Below are 25049 nucleotides of genomic sequence, written 5' to 3'. Positions count from 1 at the left end.
CTTGCTCGTGGGAGTAGAATGACAGCAGTAGGGTGCAGGGATGAGATTCTATTGAGGAGCTGCCAAGCCGACGTGATGACACTGGGAATATTTTGGGGAGAGAGTTGTGTTTTGTTAATCAACTCCTCCATAGTGGTTCATGATTTCTTTTGTTGGATTAAGGATGTAAATCACAGATTTAATTATATCTATGAACTGGTTTAATCTTCATTATGTGTATGATGTGTACTGAACAACTATATTAATATTCATGTATTCGGTTAAACATTGGTGCGTGTTTGGGGACACACACACACACACACACACACACATGTGTGTGTGTGTGTGTGTGTGTGTGTGTGTGTGTGTGAAATTCAAATTGACTATGATTTTCATAAGCAAAAATAATGGAGTTTTCATAAAAGAAGGAAAAAGAATTTAATTTCATGAGTTATTGCAATGGTGATATCGTAGCGACGAGGCGGACCATTACACTTAAAACTATCAAAAGGATCTAGCTCAGCTCATGGATTAATGGTTCGCATAATAAACCCAAGGTTCACTCCAAATATTTCTAAGGGACTTGTCACCTACCTTTCCTCTATAACCTCTCAATAAAACCTATGAATTACAAATGCTTCACCATGCATAAGACAAATTGTGGCTAACCGTTGTGCCTGAAAATTCCCCCTTAGGAAGTATCTTGCTTAGAATATTCTTGTAAACATAGCTTCTGGGTTGGACATGAACCTCCAACCTTTTTTTCCAAGAAATTCTATATTGAAACCACAAATGTTTCAGAATCCCACCCCCTAGCTCCTTCCTCACAATAAGTTTGTCTTGAGATAGCCAGTGTATACTTTTCTTGTCTCTTTTCCTCGTGCCCCACCAGAAAGAATTCATCATCCCTTGCAACTCCTCACAAAAATATGAAACTAATTGCTACTAAAACTATTAACCACATGAAGCATAAGGTCAAAGGTAAGTATGGTGAGGGTTGACATTAATAAAGCCTATAACATAGTTGAGTGGACTTTCTTAAAGGAAATGATGTTTAAATTAGGCTTCAAAGCAAAATGGATCGAGTGGATTATGATGTGTTAACTCTGTTAGCTACTTTGTTCTAGTTATAATGATCTGACATATACTATGCTCTAGGATGGGGTCTCAGACTAGATTGATTTCTTGATACCCAAGTGGATGCACAAATACAAATAGATCCAATATCTCATATTTGCCCATTTCACTATGGTTAGGCATATATTGCATCTCACTCTATCAAGAGGTCCAAAAACATAACTCTTGCTAGGTATAAGGGACGAATTCTATCTACATCACTCACACCCCTCAACATGATTCATTATAGGCCCAAGTACTACCTTTATGATCTCCCTATTACAGATGATGTATTATAGCATTAAAGCCTACAACTCCTAATGTAGGAATCGTAGTGACTTCAAGTCATAGGACTACTATCACCTTGTGGTTATATTGAGAAGTGCTTATGACACTTAGATAACTATTATGAAGTCTTCTCATAGTGTGAATGTCTAGTATAAATATCACTCCTAGTATTCATATTTGTGTGCCAGCTTGATATCCCATATCCATGACTGTGAGATGCGACCATCATGCTACTCACACAACAATCTTAATGTATCAATGTTGTCCTAGTTGATAATGATACTTCAACTATAGATACTTTAGAAATCGCAATTTATTATTCAATGAATCTCACATCATCGAATAGCCCACTTATTCTAAGCCTCGTATATATATATGTATATATATATATATATATATATATATATATATATATATATATATATATATATATATATATATATAAACAAATAATATAATTGTAATACAAATATAGCCTAAAATGGATTGGCCACTAGGGCTAACTCTAACACCTAGAATATGTCAGATCATTATAACCAAAACAAAGTAGCTAATAGAGTTAACACATATCATAATCCAATAGAACCATTTTGCAGTGAAACCTAGTTTAAACAACATTTCCTTCAAGAAAGCCCAGTCAATTATGTCATAGGCTTTACTAATGTTGATCTATAGATTGAAGAATCTTTTATCTCATTAGTTTAGTTTTAATTTTTATATTTTGTATGCCAAAACACATTTAACTGGTCTAACATTGTATTGATTGTTTTAGACTAGGCATTTAACATTAGCTTAGATCTTTTTCGGCATGCTTAGATGATAATTAAGTATGTTTTCAAGTTGCTTGATCCATAAGTTTTTGAAGCAAATCATGTTCCACATAAGGTAATCGATTAGAAATTTATCTAATCAATTACAATGTGTTAGAAAAAGTATAAGAACCCACTTACGTTGAAATTTAGCTAAGTCTCATCGGGATAATTAATTACCATATTTTGTAATTGATTATCAGTTATTGTAATCAATTATATTGCTTATATAAACTTAAGTAGCTCTTTAGAAGTTGAAATAATTGATTACTAAAGTGACAAAAATACTACAAGAATGGGGGGTTGAATTTTGTTTTCATAAACTAAGTCTTTTTAGAAAATAGAAAGGTTTATGATATAAGTTGAGAATGAAGAAGTGTTCTAAGCTTATAATGAAGATGCAAGCAGTTTTGGAAAAAAAAAGGTTCTTCCATAGTTCAAAGCTCTATTTCAAAAGATTTGTCTGTTTGAAAAGACTTAGATTAAAGAGTTCAAATTTAGATGTATTTGTGAAAAGTTTTCTTGACTTAAAGATTAACAAAAAGTAGTTGAAAAATTAATAAACAAAATCAATGTGGAGAGAGGGAAAGATTAGTGCACAATGATTTGTAGGTTGATTCACCCTTAACATAGGCTACGTCCGATCCTCACCATTCAAGATTATATTTCACTAATACAGTAAGCCACTGCTGAACTAGGAATTACTAGATTTCAACAACCTACCAGTTCACTCGTAGCTTCAACTAGACCAACAACATCACTGGATTTCAACCTTGCCAGCCACTGATGGACTTTCAACAATAAAGGGGTTTGTTTCTGAGTTTGGACTGCACAAATAGTGATTTTCACCTCACAGAGGGTTTCCACTCAAGAAACACTAGTCTCTCACTTCTATCTTAGATCTATCATAGATTATAAGTTTTTTACAAAAGTGGATCACTCTCAACAAAGAGGGTTGAAGCAGAAAATTCAGATTTCTCACACAAAGATTTTGCTCTAGTTACTCTCATTGGAATGCTTCAAATTACCTTTAATATGTTTTTCAATAAACTCTTAAAGCTCCAAAGAAAACCATTGAAGTAGACCTCACTCAACTGATAGGCTTCTAGATCAAGCAGACAAACATGATAGTTGTCATTTCATGACAACTTGTAGAACCATTCTAAGGTTCCCAATCTAAGGAAACTTTTTGATGAGCAATCTGAACTAACATTAGAATATCCTATTAGGAGAAGGTACAATTGCTGGTGTGTTAGTGTTCTATTCAAGGCTTATGTAACATCTTCAATTTTCTATTTTGATGCTTCACATTGAAAAACGATAATGGGTCTCACCAAACCAAGAAGGGGTGAATTGGTTTTGAAATCAAATCAAAATAAAAATAGAGTTTTGAAAAAATTTTGCTTACAAGGATTGTATCACAAACTTTTTTGCTTAAAACCAATTATTGAATCAATCACCCATACACAATATCCTTTTGTTAAAGAAATTTAAAAAGAAAATATCTTTAAACTCAACAAATTGATAAAGAATGCAATAGAGAGATATAAGATTCAAGAGAAGATGGATAACAATATTTATACTAGTTCACTCTCCATTTCTAGGGAAGCTACTCCAGTTATCTAATTCAACCTAAATTAGATTTCCACTATGCACAATGAGTTCTTATAAGAAATCACAATCAATTTCAAATTCTACCTAGAAAATGAAACTAAAGCACCCAACCCTAGGGTCCTTGGTGAATATAAGCCTAAGAGATACCTACCTTTAGCTTCAAACTAGAAACCCCTATTCTAGCATGTTGTAAAAACTCATGCATATGTTGCAGCAATATGTAAAAACTTATGAAAATAGAGTCAAGGAGAGATACAACCTTTTCATTCAAATGCAAGAACCAAATCTTGATTGAGTAGATCTCACAAGATGTTAACAACTCACTTTAACCTTTGATAGCTTCAAGATACGAAAACTAGAGGTTGTGAGTCGTAAAAGCTCATTCTTTTTCACTCTTGAAAGTGAGAACACAAGGTGGTTGTTTATAGAGAAAATAGTTATAACCGTCTGTAATAGATTAAATTGGCAATGTAATCGACTATCTCGAAGAAGTAACTAATTAGATTCTCACTTTAATCGATTAAAGTGTTCATCCCAGCACCTGGAAAGCTTTCAAGAACAATGTAATCGATTAGATTCTCGATTTAATCGATTAAAGTATTCTTGATCACTTCTGAGAATACTTTCAAGAATAATGTAATCGATTACTATACCCTTGTAATCAATTAAAGCAAAGACCCAAGAAAATAGACACAATCTCAAAAGAACAGAGTAATCGATTACGGATATGGGATAATCGATTAAAACAAAACGAAGATCTATCTACAAGATTCCCAAAAGACATGCGGAATTGATTATGGATAGATGATAATTGATTAAAACATAGAGTTATGCACTGAAGATGTTTGTTACCTTAGAAACAATCTTCCTACTTCTACATGATGATGCATGATGTACACATAAATAGATTAAAACCAAAAGACAAAAATCAATACAAATGTCACTCAATAAGGAGTTGGGCATGTAAGAGACAAAAATCTTCAAAGCTTGATCTTCATATTGCTCCCCCTATCTCTAACACACATCAACACTTCTCATAGATAGATTCAACTTTCAACAAGTTTGTATCTTTTAATGTAGTTAGCATCGACTTTCTGATGTGCCCTCAATGTGAGGGGCAACATGTGAAAAGCAAAATGTTGTCAACTTCAGTCTTCTAATGTGCACTCTATATGTGTGGCATCATATGAAAGACATGATGTTGTCTTTGAGATGCATTCTGAACCATTTTTTAATTCCATTATAAAGTTTAGTTCTTCCAAATTAGATTCTTCATAATTATGATATGACTCTGGTACAATTTCATTCTAATTTTGGATGCTCTTCATGTAGCCTTTAATAAGTTTTCTATGTAAGGCCTTGTTGTTCTATACTTTGTCATGCAAAACAAGTTACCATAGATAAGCATTCTTCATCATGCAAATGGGCTTTAAGAAATCATCTAAGTTCTCAACTCTTTGATAGTTGTTCTAAGATAGTCTTTAAGAGCATCATTAAGAGCACTTCGAAATCAATGCACATGTCTACTTCTTAAAACATTTAGCACTGAAACACTTAAGCAGAATGTTATTCATCATGTAAATCCATCATCCTTTCAATTTGCATTGCTAATGGTTTTTCATAATTAAAACCAAGGATGTGGATTCAATAATTACCAGATGTCATAATCAATTACATTTAAGGTTTCTCTCTGTTGATCGAGATAATTAATTACTAGTTTGTGTAATCGATTACCATGATTCATGAAATGCAAAATAAGGGTATTTTGATCAAAATAATCGATTACAAGTTTTGGTAATCGATTAAAGCTATTTTATTAGTTAAATCTATAAATACCCTCTCTTGGGTGACTCTTTTACAAATTTTATCTTTTGAAAACACTTTCTAAAGATTTAACAAAGCGATTTCTGCATTCTTCATGAGAAATTAACATGCCTAAGGATCATGCATTCAATAGTAGGTTAATCATCATTGTTAGAGCTTGAAGAGTTTCTTATACACACTCAAAGGTGTATTCAATCCAATAACTCTTTTTTCTTTGTTGTAATTTGATCTTGGATAGGGTTTCCAAGGGATTGACACTACTAGAAAAAATAGTTTTAACATCGCTATGTTAACATCTGCTTTTAAAAAAACCAATGTTAACAAAAATGCAATGGCATATTTGTAAATAACATGAGCTTGTTATCAATTTTTTTAAAAATCAATGTTAATGTGACGACGTTAACATAGGTTTTTTTTTTAAAAAAAAAACCGACATTGTTGGGTTTTTTATATAAGAAAGGTTCTGGCGCCCAAACCCTTTTTGTCTCCTCCTCGTATTCTTTGACTCTCACTCTCCTCCTCATGGCACTATAACTCCCATTCTCCCTCTGTGACTCTCACTCTCGCTCCCTCACTGTCACTCAACTCCTTGCAACGCGGCGTGCCAACCATGCCACCACCGCGACATTGCATGCTCGTCACGTTCCACTCTTGCGTTGCATAATCACTCATGCTCTCGTTCTCACTCTCACTCACAGGTTTACCCACTCTCGTTCTCATTCTCGATCACGAAAGGTTAGTTTTTTATGAATGCTTGTTTTTGTGTTTGGTTTTGATGGTGATGGTAAGCGAGAAGCTAGGGCTAGTTCCTTCTATTTTCTAAATGTACAGTGCATTATTAACATAAAAATTATTGTGAATGTGCATATTTCTTCTTGTTAATGTGCGTATTACTAATATGAAAATGCTTATTTCTGTGTATGTTGTTGAAAACATGTGTTATGTTCTAGATAGACAAATATAGACTTTGTGCGTATTACTAACATGAAAATGCTTGTTAATGGGACCTTGTGCTGGTGTAAGAATTTTGCCACAACCTTAGGCCCCTAATTTTTTTTCAAAATAGGAATATCGTTCATGATTTTCAAAAATGGGTATATGCACTATTGTGTCTTTCAACTCTGTGGCATGTACTCGACCAAACTCATATATTTTGGTTTACTACTAGTAGGTAGGCATGCATATTCATTTTTTATAGTATCCTAATATTATAAGTGGAGTTTAGAAACGATGAATGAAGATCAATAGAACTAGAAGGAAATGACTAAGACAATGATGAAGATTAACAAAAAAATAGAGGAAATGTTCAACACAGTTCATATTATGGATCAGGTTAGAAATTTGAAGACTATTCTCAAATAAACATGACATGATATAATATATTTGCTTATGTTAGTTTGCTTGTTAAATGTAGTCTTATGGTGAAGTCAGTAGGTCCTTTGCTATAAGATGGAAGGATGAACTAGAGCATACTTGACATCTCTAGACAGTAATGGCAACATGCACTTTGTTACATACAACCAAGATCTGGTGAACCTAACTCTACTGGCTGGATGGACAGAACTCAGAAATTTCTATGGACTCACTGGAAAACATCAAGTGACCATAACCATTTTTAACAAAGTATTTTCTTCCTCACCTTCTTCAAAAGCATCTCTGAACCAAAAGCTTATCCTAAATGATACTCATTGTACCGCCAAGTTCCTAACTCAGTCACTTTTAAAGTCCTGTTGAGTAAGTACAAAGTGACTAGCAGCAGTTTGGTAAGTAGTAGTTAAGCACTCTTATGTCTGTCAAATTTTAAAATCATATACATATCTAAAATGAATTTAATTTTAACTTCAGGATGTGTCGAGTACCATGTACTCATTTATGAAAGCTCCAGGATTAACCCATCTGAATTTGGAAGGGATTACGGAGTACAAGATTGTTTATAATCAATGGAGGAAGACTGCAAAAATTGGAAATGGATGGACGACTTTTGCACAATCACAAAATTTGCAAGCTGGAACTCAAATTATATTTGAGTTCTGAGATGCAACTTCTAACTTTGTTTTATTTTGGATTTATTTGAAATTAAAGTACATTATACTATACTATTATTGATCTATAAATTTTCGTTTATAAGTCTTAGTGGTATATTTTGAAGGAATTGGAACATCCTGAACACATTTGTGGGAAATTTTTGTTTATAAGTACTCTTGGTGCATGGTGCATTTTTGTTTATAACTCTTAGTGGTATATTTGGTGATATATTAATTTGTGTAAATTTTTGTTTATAAGTCTTGGTGGTATATTTTGTTTATAACTTTGGCTTATTTTTATATTTTTTCACAACTTTGAATGATAAGTTGTGATATGAATAATTACAAGCTGGTAATTAAAAAAACAAGTAAGATATTAAAAAAATCCAAAAAACAACATCGGTTTTTAGAAAACCAATGTTGTTTTAACAACATTGGTTTTTAAAAAATCGATGTTAACGTTGATACTTTTAACGTCGATAGTTTCAACATCTGCTAATAACCGATGTTGAAAGTCCTTAATAACCAATGTTAAAAGTCCTTACAATTTGAACTTGTAAGGTTTAAGTTATAAGGGTTTTTGAATTTCATTGTGTGTTAATAAGGTTTGTAATACATTGGAATTCATAGTTGAAATATCCAACTATGGTTGTTGGGTATAACTAGATGTAAGTCCTCTTAAGGACTAAACCGGTATAAACCTTGTCTCTTATTCTCTCTTTCTCTATACCTTATTTTGCAATCAATCTTGAATATTGGAATTGATATTTGTTTTTTTATCCAAACTTTGATTTTATGTTTTTAATCATTGGGTTTTTCATGATAATGAACATTGTTTGAAAAGTTTCTTTGAGGAAAAACTTGATTCAAAGGGGTTGTGTTTTAATATGTGATTAACACAAAATTGGTAAATTTTAAAGGAAATCTATTCAAACCCTATTTTCTAGATTCCCCGCCTGGTCCAACTAATCTGCAAAACCACCTCACCACACTTACCTTTGACCTTACACTCCATGTGGTAAACAATTTCAGTAGCAATTAGGTGTTATCTTGGATAGAGCGACCTTCGATAAAGGTTGATTGTTCTTTAGAGATACATTTTGCAATTACCTTGCAAAGTAGTCAATTAGCGAGCAATTTAGAAAGGATTATGTACATTATGTTGCATAATGCAATCGGATGTAGATCCTTCATAGACTGAGCGTGGTTGCATTTAGGAATGAAAACAATGTTTGTGTCATTTAATATTGTTGGAAAAACCCCATGTTCAAGCCATTTGATGCATGCCTCGGAAATTTCCTTCCCATAAAGATTCCAAAGTGGAGATAAAAGCTCAAATTAAGGCCATCTAGACCTAGAGATCAACTTGTTCGGGTGCATGTGGAACACAACCTCCTTGAATTCATCCACAAAGAAATTACTAGTAAGGAAATTGTTATCCTCCTCCGCCAGGTGCAAGCTTACTATGCCATTAATAGGGTTGATGTTGATATTTTGGCTCAAAAACAAATGCTTGAAATATTCTCCCACTGTCTCCAAAAGCCAGTCATGATTCTCCACTTTGCTACCATCACCATTAATAATGTAATTCAGTTTATTCTTTGTCCTCCTAGTTGATGTCGAGGCATGGAAGAATTTAGAATTCTTGTCTTCATTCCTCAATCAAAACACCTTAGGTCTTTGCCTCCAAAAATTATTCTCTTTGACTAAGAGAGTAGTTATCTCCTCCTTCAACTTGTCAAATCTCTCCACCACATCAAAACATAATAAAATAAGAGTATGGTCTAACAATAGGGAAATCAGATTGAGTAATTGAGTTGTTGGATACTCATGCACCCAAAAAGCATTAACCATTGCTCCTATCGAAGCACTCTTCTACTTCTCTATTAGTGCCTTTATTCCTTGCCCAAGTGAATGGATAACCCTCGAGAGGGGTGTCCATAAAACCGCAATCTCTCATAGCCTCTCTGAAGTCTTAGAGGAGCCAATCCGGATGAAGAACCTTGCCACACTTGATATCAACTAAGAGAATGTCATTGTAGTCACCTACCATGCACCAAGGGAGATCAATACCTGATTGATGTCAACAGGTTTCATGATTTCCATAATCAGGAAACTCATTGTATCCCTTCAGCACCCACTTACCAAATATATCTTCTTCAATTTGTAAATTGGTGATGTTCTCAGAGAAAAGAACTATTTCACCTTTTATAGACCCCTTCCAAATAAAAGAAAATCCACCACCTCGCCCATCCTTATTCATTGTAAACACCTTATCATATCTTATCTTGATTTTGATGTCCTCTGTTTTGTTGGAGTGAACAAGGGTTTGCATATGAACAACTTGTTAAGTTTATGGACCTTAACAAGGTCCTTTAGCCTTTACACATTGTTATAGATTAAGTTCTATATACTTTAAATAAATAAACAAAAATAATAAATTAATGAAAAACAAATATCACACTGGAAGGGGTTGAATAGTGTGTTTAACAAACTAAGCTTTTTCAAAAGATAAGAAATTTTTCAAAAGATATTTATCACAAACTTGAAGAAAATGCTCTTAATAAGAGTGTCCAATGGATAAAAATAGATTTTCACAAAGATAATTTATATTAAAATTTGTGCATCAAAAGATAAAACTAAAGCAACTGAAGATAAATAAATTGTTTGGGTGTTAACTAATATAATATAAGTCATTGTGTAAGTTAGTTATGTCTTTTTGGACATGTAGAAACACTCAGTGCATAAGTGCTGGGGTTTTCACAAACTATTGGACATTTGTTTAATGGCAGTGTGTTGGACGCTGAATAACTTAGTTTAATAAAGCAAGTTACATTAGTCATTGAATGATAACTTGTAAAAGCATAAGGTTAGAGATTTTTACCATACAAGCTTATATCAAGTAAGTTATGCTACACTTCACATAAACTATTAGTTAATCAACAATTTATATATTTGTTATCATCAAAACTATGGGTATTTTGGATCATCCAGTCAAAGCCTGACATGAGAATTGTCCAGAGATGCAACAACACTAGACTCATTTTAAAAAAAAAATTATAGTTTTGTAATAATTTTTTTCTATATTGTTTTTATAAATAAATTAAAGTTTCTATTTATTTTATATCTCATTTTTTATTCAAATTAAAATGTGACATGTTATTAAAAGGTATCATTCTTTTAATTAATTTTCCTAGCATTTTACAATCATAGATTCTTATTGATTGAATTTTCAACTCTATGATATATCAACATATTGAAGAAATACAAAAAAAATAAAATTATAAAGAAAATAAAACTAAAATTAGTATTTTCATAAAGAACAAAACTTTGATACGAAATGATATTTTGTCAATGATAGATGATAATGATGGAGCCACGAAATTTTCTTTGTGAGACCAAATATAAAATATAAATTAAATCATAAATATAATTAATATTTTAAAAATATATATCAATGCGAGTTCACCCAAACTCAGTAAAATTTAATGGGAGTGTGAATTGATTTCAAAAATATAATATCACCTCTCTTAAGACATTCATACCTTTCATGACTACTTTATGTATAAATATTTATGTATATGTAATTTATTTTAAAGATATAAATTAAAAAATAGACAATAACATAAGAATAAATTAAATAAAAAATATGATATTTTTCAAATTTATTAAAATTATGTTATTTATTTAGTGAATTAAATAAAAAAAATATGTTATTTATTAAAAACAGGATATTAGATGTCTATTTTTAAATACTTAAATAATAGGTCCTTAATTAGTATTTCGTCATGGACCCATATAGTCTAAGGACATACCCTTAGACATGGCAATGGGATGGGACGAGGACGGGTATTGTCTCCCCAATCCCCGACCCCGACTTTTCACCCTGTCCCCATATCCATACTCAATACCCGACGAGTTTAAAATTATTATCTCATCCCCGTACCCGTCGGGTATCGGGTATCCCCGACCCGTACTCGATTCAAATTAAAAAAAAATTAAAAATATTAAAAATTTGATTTTAGAAATGGTTACTGCAGGTATATTTGTGGTTGCTAGTTAGGTAATCCTACACACTAGCTATGGTTACTGGAATTGAAGGCATACATGCAAGGCCCAAAGACAAAATCATGCAGCAGCTTTTATTAATTAGACCATATCAATTAACCTTGTCTTAGATTGAGACATCAAGTAGAGATCCAGCCCCTAATTAGGAATTAGGAAACCAACATCCCCAAAACATAGAGTAACTCAATTAACCAGATTGATAAAGACATATATACATAAGCATGATAACTTATAAGTTAGTGAACCGTGGAACATAGCATGTTAGTGAACATAGTGAACATAGCAAGTTATGCCAATGTTGTGTCTATATATCTCAAGCCAGTTGACCATTTGCTAGAGAATAAAGCAACAAAGTGGTATCACACAGAGTTATTCAGAATGAAGGAAAAAAAGAAAAAAATGAAAACAAATGGGGTCAATTCGAGGTAGCTGGTACCTTTGGAGAGATGGCACAGCTTCTCAAGATTTTCTTTTCTATCTATCTTCTCTGTGATTGTCAGAGTTTGATGTTACACAAAAATGCATATATGAATTGTAAGGAACAATTTCTACATTTAGCGGCTACTTAAAACCATTTTCCATGATACAACATAAAACAAGAATAAAATTGCATAAAAGAAGTATAATGATAATCTAAACGAAGAAGGCGAGCGGATCTAGTTTCTGAGTTGGAACTTGGAAGAAGATCTTACTGAGACTTAAAACTATCGATGAGAGAAACGGCCAGCTCTAGGTTACAGCCAAACCTTAATGTGTTTAGGGTTTTGCATTTCTTCATTGGGTTTGCTTTTGGGCCCAGCGGAGTGTCTTTTCAATGGACCTTGGGCCGTGCTTTTTTTTGCTGGTATGATGGTCTACCAGATGAACTTGTTCCTAGGTGCACATTTATATTTATGTTATTTTCAAGTGGCGGGACGGGTTTGGGGTCGGGGTTGAGACGGATACAGTAATCCATACCCATACCCGTACCCGTATCCGACCTTTGGACATCGGGGAAAACCCGAACCCGAACCCATACCCGGTCAACTCGGGTAATACCCGTCAAAGTCGGGACGGATTCGGGCAAGTACCCACGGGTATGGGTTTTCTTGTCATGTCTACAAACCCTACATCCAATTATGACATATTTGATCCCTACATCCAATTACAACATATTTTATTGTCCAAATCTAACAATTAAAATTAATATAGGTGTCAATACATAATAAGAAAAATTGATACAATATATATATAAAAAAAAATATTACAATATCAAACTTACCATTTTAGTAAAAAGAATTAAAAAATATACATAATTATATATCTTTTTTAGTAAGACAGTAAGTTTGTTATATGGAAATAGTTTTTGAATAAGACACTGAATTACTACAATATATCAATCATATTGTTTTATCTAAAAAATTTAAAAAATTTCATATAGAGTGACATTGTCAGAAATATAAAAAAAATTATTAAAGTAAAACTAGTATACTCGCAAATATATATATAAGAAAAATTGATATGCTATATCAAATTTAGCACAACAAATTTGCATTGTTAAAATTCCTAAGACTCATAACCAGTGAATGTCGAAAATTGGTGGATAATATGTATTAAAAAAACATTAATTTGCAAATCAAATACATAATAAAAAAGTGTTACAATATATTATAGAATCTCTTATCCAAAAATAAATTAATTAATTAAAACCCACGCACATAAATCTATAATAGAAAATAATTTTATAATATATCAAATTTAATATCTTACCTCCACATTGTAAAATGGGTGAACATGTATTAAAAAAATAGTAAACTAAAATTAAGAATGCGTATAGAAGAACATGTATTAAAAAATATATTAAATTAAATTAATATACACATCAATACATAATAAGAGAGATTGTGATGATTTATGAAGTTTAGCATAATAGAAATGCAGACACACTCTAACCACGCATGTGTTTTTTTCAGTAAAAATAATATTTATAGATTATTTTAAAAATAAATAAAAATACTATAAGAAATAATACTATTAAATATATTTCGTTAAATTTTTAAGAAATTAGGATATTTATATAAATAATTAATATTATTTTTAGTTTATTAAAACGTGGCTCGTACACTTATTAACAAAAACCCTTTTATTTTTATTTTTACGGGGAAAAAAGCCTTTTTATCTTAAAACTAGTTGAAAACTTGATTTCATTCAATTAGCGTATTCAACTACCTAACGAAACATGCATTTATATAAGAGAGACCAATTCTTTGCATTCATTCTTTCGGTTAGACTAGATAAATATACGAGACCAATTCTTTGCTGGTTTTCAATAGCCTAATCAAACATAAACGCGTTTATTTATTTTTATTTAATTAAAAAAACATTATGTTCTTAATTTATTAAAATTCAATAATAAACATTCATACTCGGTCAATTTTAGACAAATATATTCACTTTTTACTAGTCTTTTTCTTAGGCTACAGAGGAATACATGCCACCAAGTCAGAGAGCTTTACAAATTTACATTAGGATAATTTTGTTTGACTTGACTAATGAGAGATGTGAATGTGAATATACATTTTCCAAAAGAAAAATCCTTATCAGATCTGACAAGGCTGCAAGAGAATCACTATAAAAAGGTACAAAACATGAAGAAAGAAATCAATCAATTCAGATTCAACTAAAGGTTGAAGATTTAGCAAAACAATGGAAGAAGTGAAGCTGATTGCTACACATCAAAGCTTCCCTTGTGCCAGGGTAGAATGGGCTTTAAGGATAAAAGGTGTTGAATATGAGTACTTAAAAGAAGACTTAGCAAATAAGAGTTCTTTGCTTCTTCAATCTAACCCTGTCCACAAGAAAGTTCCAGTGCTCCTACATAATAACAAGCCTATAGCTGAATCACTTGTCATCCTGGAGTACATAGATGAGACATGGAAGAAGAACCCTTTGCTACCACTTGATCCATATGAGAGAGCACAGGCTCGCTTCTGGGCTAGGTTTATTGATGAGAAGGTACCGACAACACAATATGATCCTTTTATTACCCTTCTCCATTTACTTGTTTCTTTGTAGCAATTCTTATGTGAGGGCTTGTAGCCACAACTAATCAAAGGCATAAGATTATATGTTAAGGAAATTTCAGCACAGAATTTAACAGAGTTTAATTTAAATTTAAAGAATGGAGAAAAAAAATTTTGGTACAATTAAGAATGGATAAATTTTGGTTCAAGTCCTTATTAGGTCAAAATTAATTTTAGTCTCTATATTTTAATAACAATAGTTTTAATCCTCGTATTTCTGAAATGTGATGGATATGGTTCATGACTTTCATTTTGACCCGATGAAGGACCAAATTCACCATATTTCAAAAAATACAAAGACCAATATCTTCTATTCTAAAATGTAAGGACTAAAATTAATTTGGACAAAGAGGAACCTAAAATACATTTAACCTTTGTTGCTTGTACTGATGTGTTGTTATTTTGAGGTTGGGCTTAATATCCCATGAGAAATCATAGGCTTTTACCTCAACCTTAAACTAATAATTGTTTGGGTCACAACTCAACATTATGAAAAGTTATTGCTCAATTTGGTAGTGCTAAATACATTAAGCTGTAGCTATCTGATATTAGCTTATTTTCTTGGACACAGTGTGTGTTAGCTGTATGGGGAGCTACCGTGGCGCAAGGAGAAGAGAAAGAGAAAGCTGTGGGTGCTGCACTAGAGTCTCTGGCACTTCTTGAGAAGGAAATTCAAGGGAAGAAGTATTTTGGTGGAGAGAAGATTGGTTATCTTGATATTGCAGCTGGCTGCATGTCTCTTTGGTTCAGTGTCCTGGAAGAGCTTGGAGAGATGGAGCTACTCAATGCTGAGAGGTTCCCTTCTCTTCATGAATGGAGTCAGAACTTCTTACAGACTTCACCTGTCAAAGATTGCATTCCATCCAGGGAAAGTGTGGTTGAATATTTCAGCTTTGGCATCAACTATGTGCGTTCCTTAGCAGCATCCAGTAAATCTTGAAACTGAAAATATACCTTTAATCAACTACATGCATCATTTATAATTGTTCACATTGTTTGTATTGGAATTGGAGTTTGGCTTCAAATAGTGTTGGTTATCTTATCATATGTAGTTGTGTGAAATGTGTAATCAGTTTTCTGTGCAATGGTGGCACTACTAGCTATAGTGAAATTTTCAGTTAGCTATGCTATATTGTGGTTTCATGTGACAATGCAATTAATAGTAGTTTATTATCGGTTCCTGAGGAGAGAAAGAAAGAAAGTTTTCTTTTGTTCTGTATGGCTAATTCAGCAGTAAAGATAGATACTGCTTAAATAGAAGAAAAACAAAGTACATTAATCCTTTGTTCGCCTATTTGAATAAACTATACACCGAACTTTTGACCAAAGCTTCACAGATGATACTTCTTGACTTAGTGTCTAATTGTTATAATGTGATCATGTAGCCTCCTAAAATGTTTTGTCAGCATGAGTTTTGATTGAGACGTTGAGTATGAAATCATAGCAAGTATTCAATTTCACTGTATCACTATGAAGCTAGAGGGCTATATAGCAGATTTATACTTAATTTTCTCAAATATATAAGGAGTCATAAACTTATCAAAAAAGAATAATATACACCACCAATAAAATAATGGATTCACATAATATAACAGGATAAGGGTAGAAATAACATCCACACAATAATCATATTGTGCATAATAGTATCCGAATATACGGTTATCCATAAAAGTAGTCATCACTCTTCCAAATATCAGGGTACAAATAAGTGTGTTTCGTTTACTGTTTGAATGAACAGACCCATATTTTAAGACAAAGTTTGGTGAGAAGTAACATTTGTTTACTTTTGCCCGAACGTTCGTTTGGCGTATACAATACAATAGACCAAACACACTCAAGTATATGAAGTAGTCACCCAAATAAAGTCAACAAAAACTAAAAGCAAAACAGAACAACTGAGGCACGCATCCTCAGAAGTCATAATCATCATCACAGATTCACAGTATTGAGATTTCAGCTTCTTCAACTTGTGTGACAACGTGACAAATATGTAGTGTAAGGTATTATGTGTCTTAAATATTGAGTGAGATGTAAAGACATAACGTTTTGCGTATCTGAGTGATGTAGGGGATGATGTCCTTTTATCTAAATATTTTATTATAGAAAGGAAGTAAATATGTTGTACAATTCAAAATGCAATAGACTAGTGCGTTCGCGCGTTACTTCAATGTCTTCTTTCTATAAGAAAATTCCTAGTTTTCCAAAAAAATTGTGATATTCATACTATAACATATACTCCTATATTATAAATATAAATCGTCATCGTTGAATGAGTTTTATGAACTATTCTTGAACGAGTACATTTTAAAAATTATTCTCAACTTAATTGAGTTATATATGTCTTATCTTAATTTTATGTAATTGACATTTCATTTCAATTCTAAATAAAAAAAATTTATTTAACAACTAATCTAAAAAATTTGTATTTCAACTATCTCAAACTTTTCCTATTAATTTATATCCTTACTTTTCTTAACTACTTATCTCATTCGATATATCATTTTTTATCTTTATTTCTAAATTGAGATTAAATAATTTTAAAAAATGTCAATAATTAAAAATAAATTCATATAACAATATAAATTATTTATCATAAATCTAAAATATTATATATGTTAAATAATATTTATTTATTAGAAATTTAATTAAAATATTATTCATATATTCAAAAATATCATTTATTATAAGTTTTAATCATGTAAAATAAATATTTTATCTTGTTCATTGCTAAGACTAAAATACAAGTAAAAAGAGATGCTATTATGATCTGCATTTGTCTTTATGATTTGAAAGCCTTTGACTAAATATTCAATGTATGATCCTCTATCACAAAATAATGCGAGGAATTACAGTTTGAGGCTTAAAAGTGTCAATGGCTAGTAAACAGCTTATTTTATGAATGTATGAATACATGATTTGGATGATGCTAAAAAATAATCAAACAAGGTTACAATCAAGATTACTTCAACAAACATTCAAAGATTAAGTATTGCTTCAAGATTAATACAAAGTTGTTTCAACAAACAAAGTCTTGCTTCAAGATTAACTCAAGATCAAGTCTTGCCTCAAAACAAAGTGTTTCCAAGACATCTAAGGCTCTGGTAATCGATTACTAGGCAGTATAATCGATTACCAGACGACAAGTTTGAAAAATAGCTGTTAAAAAAGATTTTGAATTTGAATTTTGAACTTGTAATCGATTACCAGATGTTTGTAATCGATTACCAGCAATGGAACTCTTGAAATTCAAATTCAAAAGTCATGATCCTTGAAAATATAACTGCCTAATCGATTACCAGAAACCTATAATCGATTACTGGTGAAAAAATTCAGAAAAAGTTTTTTTAAAAGACACATCTCTTCAAACCATTTTGAAAAGGCACGAAGGACTTATATATATGTGTGTTTGATTTAAAAAAGGGAGAGATATTCCAAGAGAACTTCATTATTAAATGCTCTCTCAACAACTCTTGGACAAATACTTGCAAATCAATATATTGAGAGTTCATCCAGGAACTTCAAATTGTATTATCCACTCTAAAGGAGAGAAATCTTTTTGTTCTTCTCAGAAAGTCAATTGTAATCGAAAGACTGGTTGTCTCTTGAATTGTGAGTTTCCTAAACACAAGGGAAAGAGATTCCTTGAGTGTTCAAAAGTTGTAAAAATGATTTTTACAAAGACACTGAAAAATCTCAAGTGGGTTGCTTGAGAATTGGACGTAGGCACAGAGTGTGGCCGAAACAGTATAAATCGAGTTTGCATTTTTGTCTTTCCTTATCTCATTTATGTTATTGCAATCAATTTTGCCTTGCATGTTTTAAAGAACATTATTAAATTGATTGTTGTTTCTTCTTCTGCATTTTGAGTCTCATTTAGAAGGAGGTTAAAAATTTATTAGTGAGAAATTTTGAAACTTAATTCACCCATCTCTTAAGTTATTGAGGCCTGTCAAACGTTTAAGATCAATTTGATATATAGAATATAATAAAGTTAAGTTAGAATATGAGAATAAGAAAAGAACCAGATAAAATAAAAAATAGCATAATAGCATCATTAGCTTTAATCTAACTAGATAATGTAAGATATATATTAACCATAATGCTTTATTGATAGCTAACTGAAAATTTCACTATAGCTAGTAGATACTTTTCTTAAAATTATAAAAAAAACATAATGCTTTTATAATTTTTATTTTTATTCAAAATATTTGAAGAGTAATTATGTGATTTAAAATTTTAATTAATAATACATTTTAAACTTAGATGTCCATATTACTATCAATATATATTAAATAATATACTGAATACAGATTTTATATTATATTTATATATAGTGGGGACAAATAATTACTCTGTGCCTCTATATTTTTAAAAAATAAATAAAAGAAAAAAAAGATAATGAAAGTTAAATAATAGTAAGTGATTTACATTATGGGAGGTATTCGAGTATGAGTGATTTGGACAGTGGAATCGCAGAGATAAAATAAAAATTTGTGGAGGTACTTGTAGAAATAAAATAATTATAGGAGTAAGTATAAAGATAAAATAATATACAAAACATGTTATTATATATTATACATAAATTAGTATATTTTATATGTAAATATTATACATAATAATACTATATCTATTAAATATAATTATATAATAGAGAGAGAAACCTTATCCTATTATTTCCTAATTTATAAAGATAATTATTCTCTTATTCCATCATATTTGCCCATCAAATTTGTGGAGGTACTTGTAGAAATAAAATAATTATAGGAGCAAGTATAAAGATAAAATAATATACAAAACATGTCATTATATATTATACATAAATTAGTATATATTATATGTAAATATTATACATAATAATACTATATCTATTAAATATAATTATATAATAGAGAGAGAAACCTTATCCTATTATTTCCTAATTTAACTCTTCCTTAAAGATAATTATTCTCTTATTCCATCATATTTGCCCACCAATAGGATCATTAGTGTCTAAATGTGACAATCTCTACTCTTTTTTCCAGTTTACTTTCAAATAGTAGTTTTCCGCATAAAACATTCAAGGTGGACACCAAATAGGTTATTGGTTGATCATTATTATATGACTCTTTTCATAGCAACTCCCAAATCTTATTATTAGTTTGGCATTATAATCCTCAAATAAACTCACCTTAAAACGTCCAAGTGTATAAATTATAAATACTAACTTAATATAATTAAGAAAAGTTCCTTTACTCTTTTCAACAAATTAAATCACGTGTTGTAACAAATCCTCTATTTTAGATTCTTACGGTAAAAAAAATCACTTCTTATAGTTAACTATTTATAATTAACCATGCATTCTTTAGGACATAATGATCGCATTTAAACTTATGACTCCATGCATGTTATCCCAAATCTACCACCATTAGCCCGATCCTCATGAACCGGTAGATTAAGAAGAAAAAAACCAAGCATTCACATATTATACCTAGTTAAAAGAATGTTCAATAAAAAAAATTCTTTTCAAAAATCAAACTATAGCAAAAACAATCAATAGGGGCGAATGTAGCAGTTACATTGAACGTAATGCATACAGACCCTCCACGTATTTCACCACCTCGGGATTGAGCGTTAATCAAGACTGTTTGACTTAAAATATTTTAATTTTGTATCATTAGATTTTTATATTTTAAAAAATAGAGAGAAAAATCCAGGTAGAGTAACTAGTTCCAGACAATCCACCAAAATCACTATCCGAATTTCATGTTTGCATCACCAAACCAAAGTTGTATTGCATGCCACTAATACTAAATAATTAATCAATTCAGCCACTCAAGTATTACTCTAACCTCTAAATAGTCCTTAAAAATGAAATTATATAACTGCCCTAATTGAATATCCATCCTCTATGTTTTCGCTACCATTGAGTCGTTGATGGACTAATTTAAAGGGTTTTTAAATACCAGGAAAACTAAGTATAGCATGGTTTCCAACACTTCAAGAAATACTTATATAAATTTCATTACTTAAAGAACTACTTAGAGAGAGTGTAATACTTCAGGGACTAAAATTATTGGTTTGTTCAAGTAAATATTGAAAGACAAATGAAAAGGAGAATATGAGTAATAATTTCTAAATAGAAATATGTTGAAGAACAGATATGCCTGCAGCTGCAATGGTCAGTGAGGAAGTTCATGGCAAACATGTTAAGCAAAATGGTTATCAATACTACTTGTTTGGATCCACAAGTAACATCAGAAGAACCTACTTCAAAAAATGGTTTATCAATACTACTTGTTTGGATACAAGTAACATCAGAAGAACTTACTCCATGCGGTATACAACCCATAAATTTGAATGTAATTCTAAATCCAAAATAAACATCATAGCCAAAAACAATTTGATGCATCAGGAAAGATAAAACAAATACTCTCATCGATCTACCTACACAGTTACCGGGCAGTTTGAGCTTGTGCGTGTTCCAGAAGTTGACTGACCAACTTGTAAGTACGTCCGTTAAGGGCCTTGGTATGGTCTATCAGTTGCTCATACCTGCAGATATAGTATAAGATTAACGGTCTTGAAAAGTATGACATGCAACATGAAGGAAAGGAAGGGATCAACATAGCTGAGTCAGAATGGTACAATACAATAGGAAGCAATAAAAGCCCTTATCCATCGAGTCAGTAATCAATGTTAACTTACACATTTGGATGATTAGGTTCCATGATAACAGTTCCAGTTTCGGAGTCAATTTTGGCATCAAGCTTTGAGCTACGGATGAGATTAACAATCCATCTCTCAGCCTCCTCATAATTCAAATTTAACTTCTCAGCAAGCACTCTGAAAAAATTAGAAGTTTTGGTTGTTACTACAAATCCCCAGTACGTCATTTAGGTGTGTTACATGAAAAGTAGACCACAGGTAATCAACAAGAGAAGCAATTAAGCAAATACAGACAGAGAATATGTAACATACAAAAAAAAACTAAAATTGAGAAATACAGATAAGAGTTAATGTAAAAGCTTTCAAGGCCACAAAATAAAAGGAACAACTCCTTATTTTGTGCCTTAGGTTTTGACAGACAGACACACGGATCAATGACACAGAGGCTACATTGTGTTTTTCACAGGTGCAAAATTGTAGCATATCAGAAAAATTATAAAGCCAAGAGCTACAACATCTTATATTAGAAAGGTGCATACCCCATGTCAATCCGTTGGTGTATTCTACAGTATGTTTCAAAGATAAATAGCCTAGCATTTTCAAGGAACTCATCCCTTAGTGGTACAGTTGAAAAGTTGCTTTCTTCAACTCTTTTGCCAAGGAAGGGATCATTGAGAATCACCTGCATATTTTAAAAAGGTAAGCATAATATAAACAACCCATTACAGTGCTAGTAGCTAACATGGACACGTATTATAAGATAAAGGAGAACTGAATAAACCACCAAAGTTACATCACTCCTACAGTTGACATATATTAAAGCAAGCTTACTTCTTCACATTCCCTCATCTTCTTTTGTGCCCCATCAAAATCATAGTTGACATAAACACAAGCCAAAAACTCAGTGATAGGGTCCGTATATGAATGCTGCTCTTGTTGAATAACTTTAATAAAATCCTTGAATTGAGGCCTCCTCCTCTTGTTAACAATGAATGCTGTGGCCAAGTATCGTAAAAGGTGTGGAGCACTAGTTTGGATAGCATTTAAATACCTAAAAATTAAACCATATATTAGATGATGCAACAACAAGCCGACACTAGAGAGAGGGAGAGAAATTGACCAGTTTGACAAGGATTAACAGTAAAAGTAAAGCATGTGAAATATCCTACAAATAATCTCAGGTATCCTAGGAAAAGAGAGTAAAGGCATACTTGTCCTGATTGAACAGATCAATTATTTGTGTTCTCCCATTGTCATGATTAAAAAAGATGAACAGACTCCAATGCATCAGCCATATTCTGCTTTGCACCTGGTTCAAAGGTGATGCAAAATTCTGCAACGAAGTTCACCAGTCTATATTAATATATTAAGCATAACAAACAAGAACATGCATCTACTCCAAAGATCAACTGACAAACAAGAACATGCATCTACTCCAAAGATCAACTGACAAACAAGAACAACCTTTGAATCAATGATTTCCTTCAAGCGATTGAGCTCTTCAAGAGCAATGTCCCAGTTCTGCATCAAAATTTCAGCTGCCAGCTTCCCCCACAATGCACTCAAACTCCTTTCACTATTTGTGCACAAAGCTCTGTATTGATAAAGATAGTCAGCAGCACCAGAGTAGTTTCCACACTCAAACTGGAATTTGGAATATTGGTACAATGCTTCGATCTGTGCAGGACCAATCTGTTACAGCAGAATCCTCATTTACACAGTGAACTCAAATACCACAAAATTCAACTTCTCAAAACTAGGATGATTCTTTTAAAACCTCTAAAATACAGCAGCAAACAACAATTAAAAAGACAATATGCTCCAATAAAATAAAATTAAGAAATAAACAAAGCAGTGCATGGTTGGATTAAATTTGCAAAGTTTGAATGAACTTCATTCTGCATATAGGTGTGCAAACATACTTGAGGCAAACCCCAAAATGAGTTTACCAAGAAAAGCACAAGTTGAAGAAGACCAAACATTAAACCAAATGTTGCTGCAATTACATTACTAAGATACTATCCCACTCAAAACTTAAAAGCAAGATTTTATTATAAAAAGAAAAAAGCCTAGTCTAATTACCCTAACCCAAGGTACAAATCAAATAGCTTTAAATCCTTATTAGCAAGAAACATTTTCTCACTAGTATAATAACACCACTCAAACACCTTTTGAGTATCTAGTATCTCCTATCCTACCAGTGGAAGCTGCCAAAAACAACAAATCAAAAATTTTAGGATTTACTATCTTTTTAGTCCCTAAACTTCTCAGGATTTTGTTTTCAGTCCTGAATTCTTTTTACTAGTCCTCAGCTCAACAAAAACCTTCAAGACAAAACAATTTTAGGATTTTTACTTTTAGTCCCTAAAAAGGAGGATGAAAAAAATTCAGGCACTAAAATCAGTAAGAAAAACATTCAGCAACTAAAAAGATAGTAAATCCAATATGAATATTATGCAAACACCACAACAATCAAAGCCACGCCAATTGCTGCATACAAAACAGCATTAATTCAACCATTCCCTAAAACCCTAAACCTGATATCGGTCATTGAGCATCTGAAGATTGTACTGCTTGTCGGCACGGAGCTCCTGCACGGCAGCAGCGTTCTGGAGGAACGCAACGAGGGGGGCGGCAGCCTCCTCGAGGGACTTGAGGCGGGCGACTACCTCGGCCCTGCGGTCGACCATGTCGTGGGGTACCTCCTCGGTGTGATATAGGCTTTTATGGATGTCCATGGCGTAGTCGACCATGTTGGTGTTGTTGAGGAGGTCGATCTTCGCCTTCAGAATGTGGTTGTCGTCGTACAGCTGGCGCTCCTGCAGGAACTCCAGGAGGGGGAACACAAGGTGCCTGTCCAGATTCGGCGCCATCCGCGGGGTTAGGTCGTACTCGGCCATTCTTCTTACCACTCACAACACCCACGCTTAGGGTTAGATACGATTTCTACTTCTTTCTGCCACGGCACACGGAAAGGGTTAGTGTTTTAATCGGTTTCAATTGACGGATAACATAAAAAAAAAAATCAATTTTACTCCAGAAAATTATGGTGACACCATGAAAAAGTACAAGAAATTATTTGTTGCTCTACCTTCACCATTAAAAATTAAATTGATTATCTTCCACCATGAATCTAATTCAAGCACACTATAAGTGGGGTTTTGTGTGCAAGGAAATCGATTAGGATTTTGAGCATGTGAGTAGAAGAGAAGAAAAGAGAATGAGAGATACGTACCTGTGGCGGGGTCGAGTGGAGAAAGCGGCTCCGATAAAAGCTAGATGCAGAGAAAGGGTCCTCAGAATTCAGGAATAGGGTTTAAAAACAAGGATGTAAACGATGTCGTTTATGTCGATTTTATGTAGAGAGAAAAAAAAAAAAATCAAACAGATCTGTTCTTTATTGGGCTGTGGCTTGTGGTTTTTCATTTGGGCTTTTCTTTCAGAACACAAAATTAAAAAGAGGTTTTGTGTGCCAGCAGAATTGCCAACAATATTATTGAAGTGGCGAAAATGTCCTTCATTATGAATTTTAAAAAACTCTCTCCCTCACCCCTCTTCATTGGGCTGCTTCTACTGTTCATTTCTTCCTTTGTGCATCCAGAGCTCCACCGTCGTGCCAT

At 32.2% G+C, this 25049-nt stretch overlaps 2 protein-coding genes across 3 annotated transcripts; one reads left to right on the top strand and one right to left on the bottom strand.

Annotated features, from left to right (window-relative positions):
- The first annotated feature begins 14364 nt into the window (after nt 1-14364).
- Nucleotides 14365-16088, top strand: GSTU9 (glutathione S-transferase GST 19). The gene is made up of 2 exons (NM_001248057.2): nt 14365-14716; nt 15356-16088. Exons 1-2 carry the CDS (start codon nt 14408-14410, stop codon nt 15722-15724), a joined length of 678 nt encoding a protein of 225 aa, NP_001234986.1. The 5' UTR covers nt 14365-14407; the 3' UTR covers nt 15725-16088.
- A 4881-nt stretch (nt 16089-20969) lies between these two features.
- Nucleotides 20970-24815, bottom strand: LOC100797748 (eukaryotic translation initiation factor 3 subunit E). 2 transcript variants are annotated; one of them, XM_003519042.4, is made up of 8 exons: nt 24665-24815; nt 23967-24385; nt 22894-23121; nt 22641-22762; nt 22261-22480; nt 21969-22111; nt 21469-21606; nt 20970-21315 (listed from the first exon to the last, which is right to left on the bottom strand). In XM_003519042.4, the coding sequence occupies exons 2-8, from the start codon at nt 24327-24329 to the stop codon at nt 21216-21218; spliced, it is 1314 nt and encodes a 437-aa protein (XP_003519090.1). In that variant the 5' UTR covers nt 24330-24385; nt 24665-24815; the 3' UTR covers nt 20970-21215. The 2 variants fall into 2 exon arrangements, with proteins under 2 accessions (XP_003519090.1, XP_040865890.1); XM_041009956.1 differs by having other exon boundaries at nt 24521-24671.
- Between the last annotated feature and the right edge of the window lie 234 nt (nt 24816-25049).

This window comes from Glycine max, chromosome 2, assembly GCF_000004515.6.
Source record: "Glycine max cultivar Williams 82 chromosome 2, Glycine_max_v4.0, whole genome shotgun sequence".
NCBI lineage: Eukaryota > Viridiplantae > Streptophyta > Magnoliopsida > Fabales > Fabaceae > Glycine > Glycine max.
Note: the sequence above shows the minus strand (reverse complement) of the source record. Positions and strands in the feature narration are given on the sequence as shown.

Coding starts and splice junctions, on each gene's coding strand:
- LOC100797748 (XM_003519042.4), bottom strand. CDS start 24,329: ATGGCCGAGTACGACCTAACCCCGCGGATGGCGCCGAATCTGGACAGG. Junction 22,112..22,260: donor AGATGAGGGAATGTGAAGAA/GTAAGCTTGCTT, acceptor TAAAATATGCAG/GTGATTCTCAATGATCCCTT. Junction 21,607..21,968: donor CACCAACGGATTGACATGGG/GTATGCACCTTT, acceptor TAATTTTTTCAG/AGTGCTTGCTGAGAAGTTAA.
- GSTU9 (NM_001248057.2), top strand. CDS start 14,408: ATGGAAGAAGTGAAGCTGATTGCTACACATCAAAGCTTCCCTTGTGCC. Junction 14,717..15,355: donor CTAGGTTTATTGATGAGAAG/GTACCGACAACA, acceptor TCTTGGACACAG/TGTGTGTTAGCTGTATGGGG.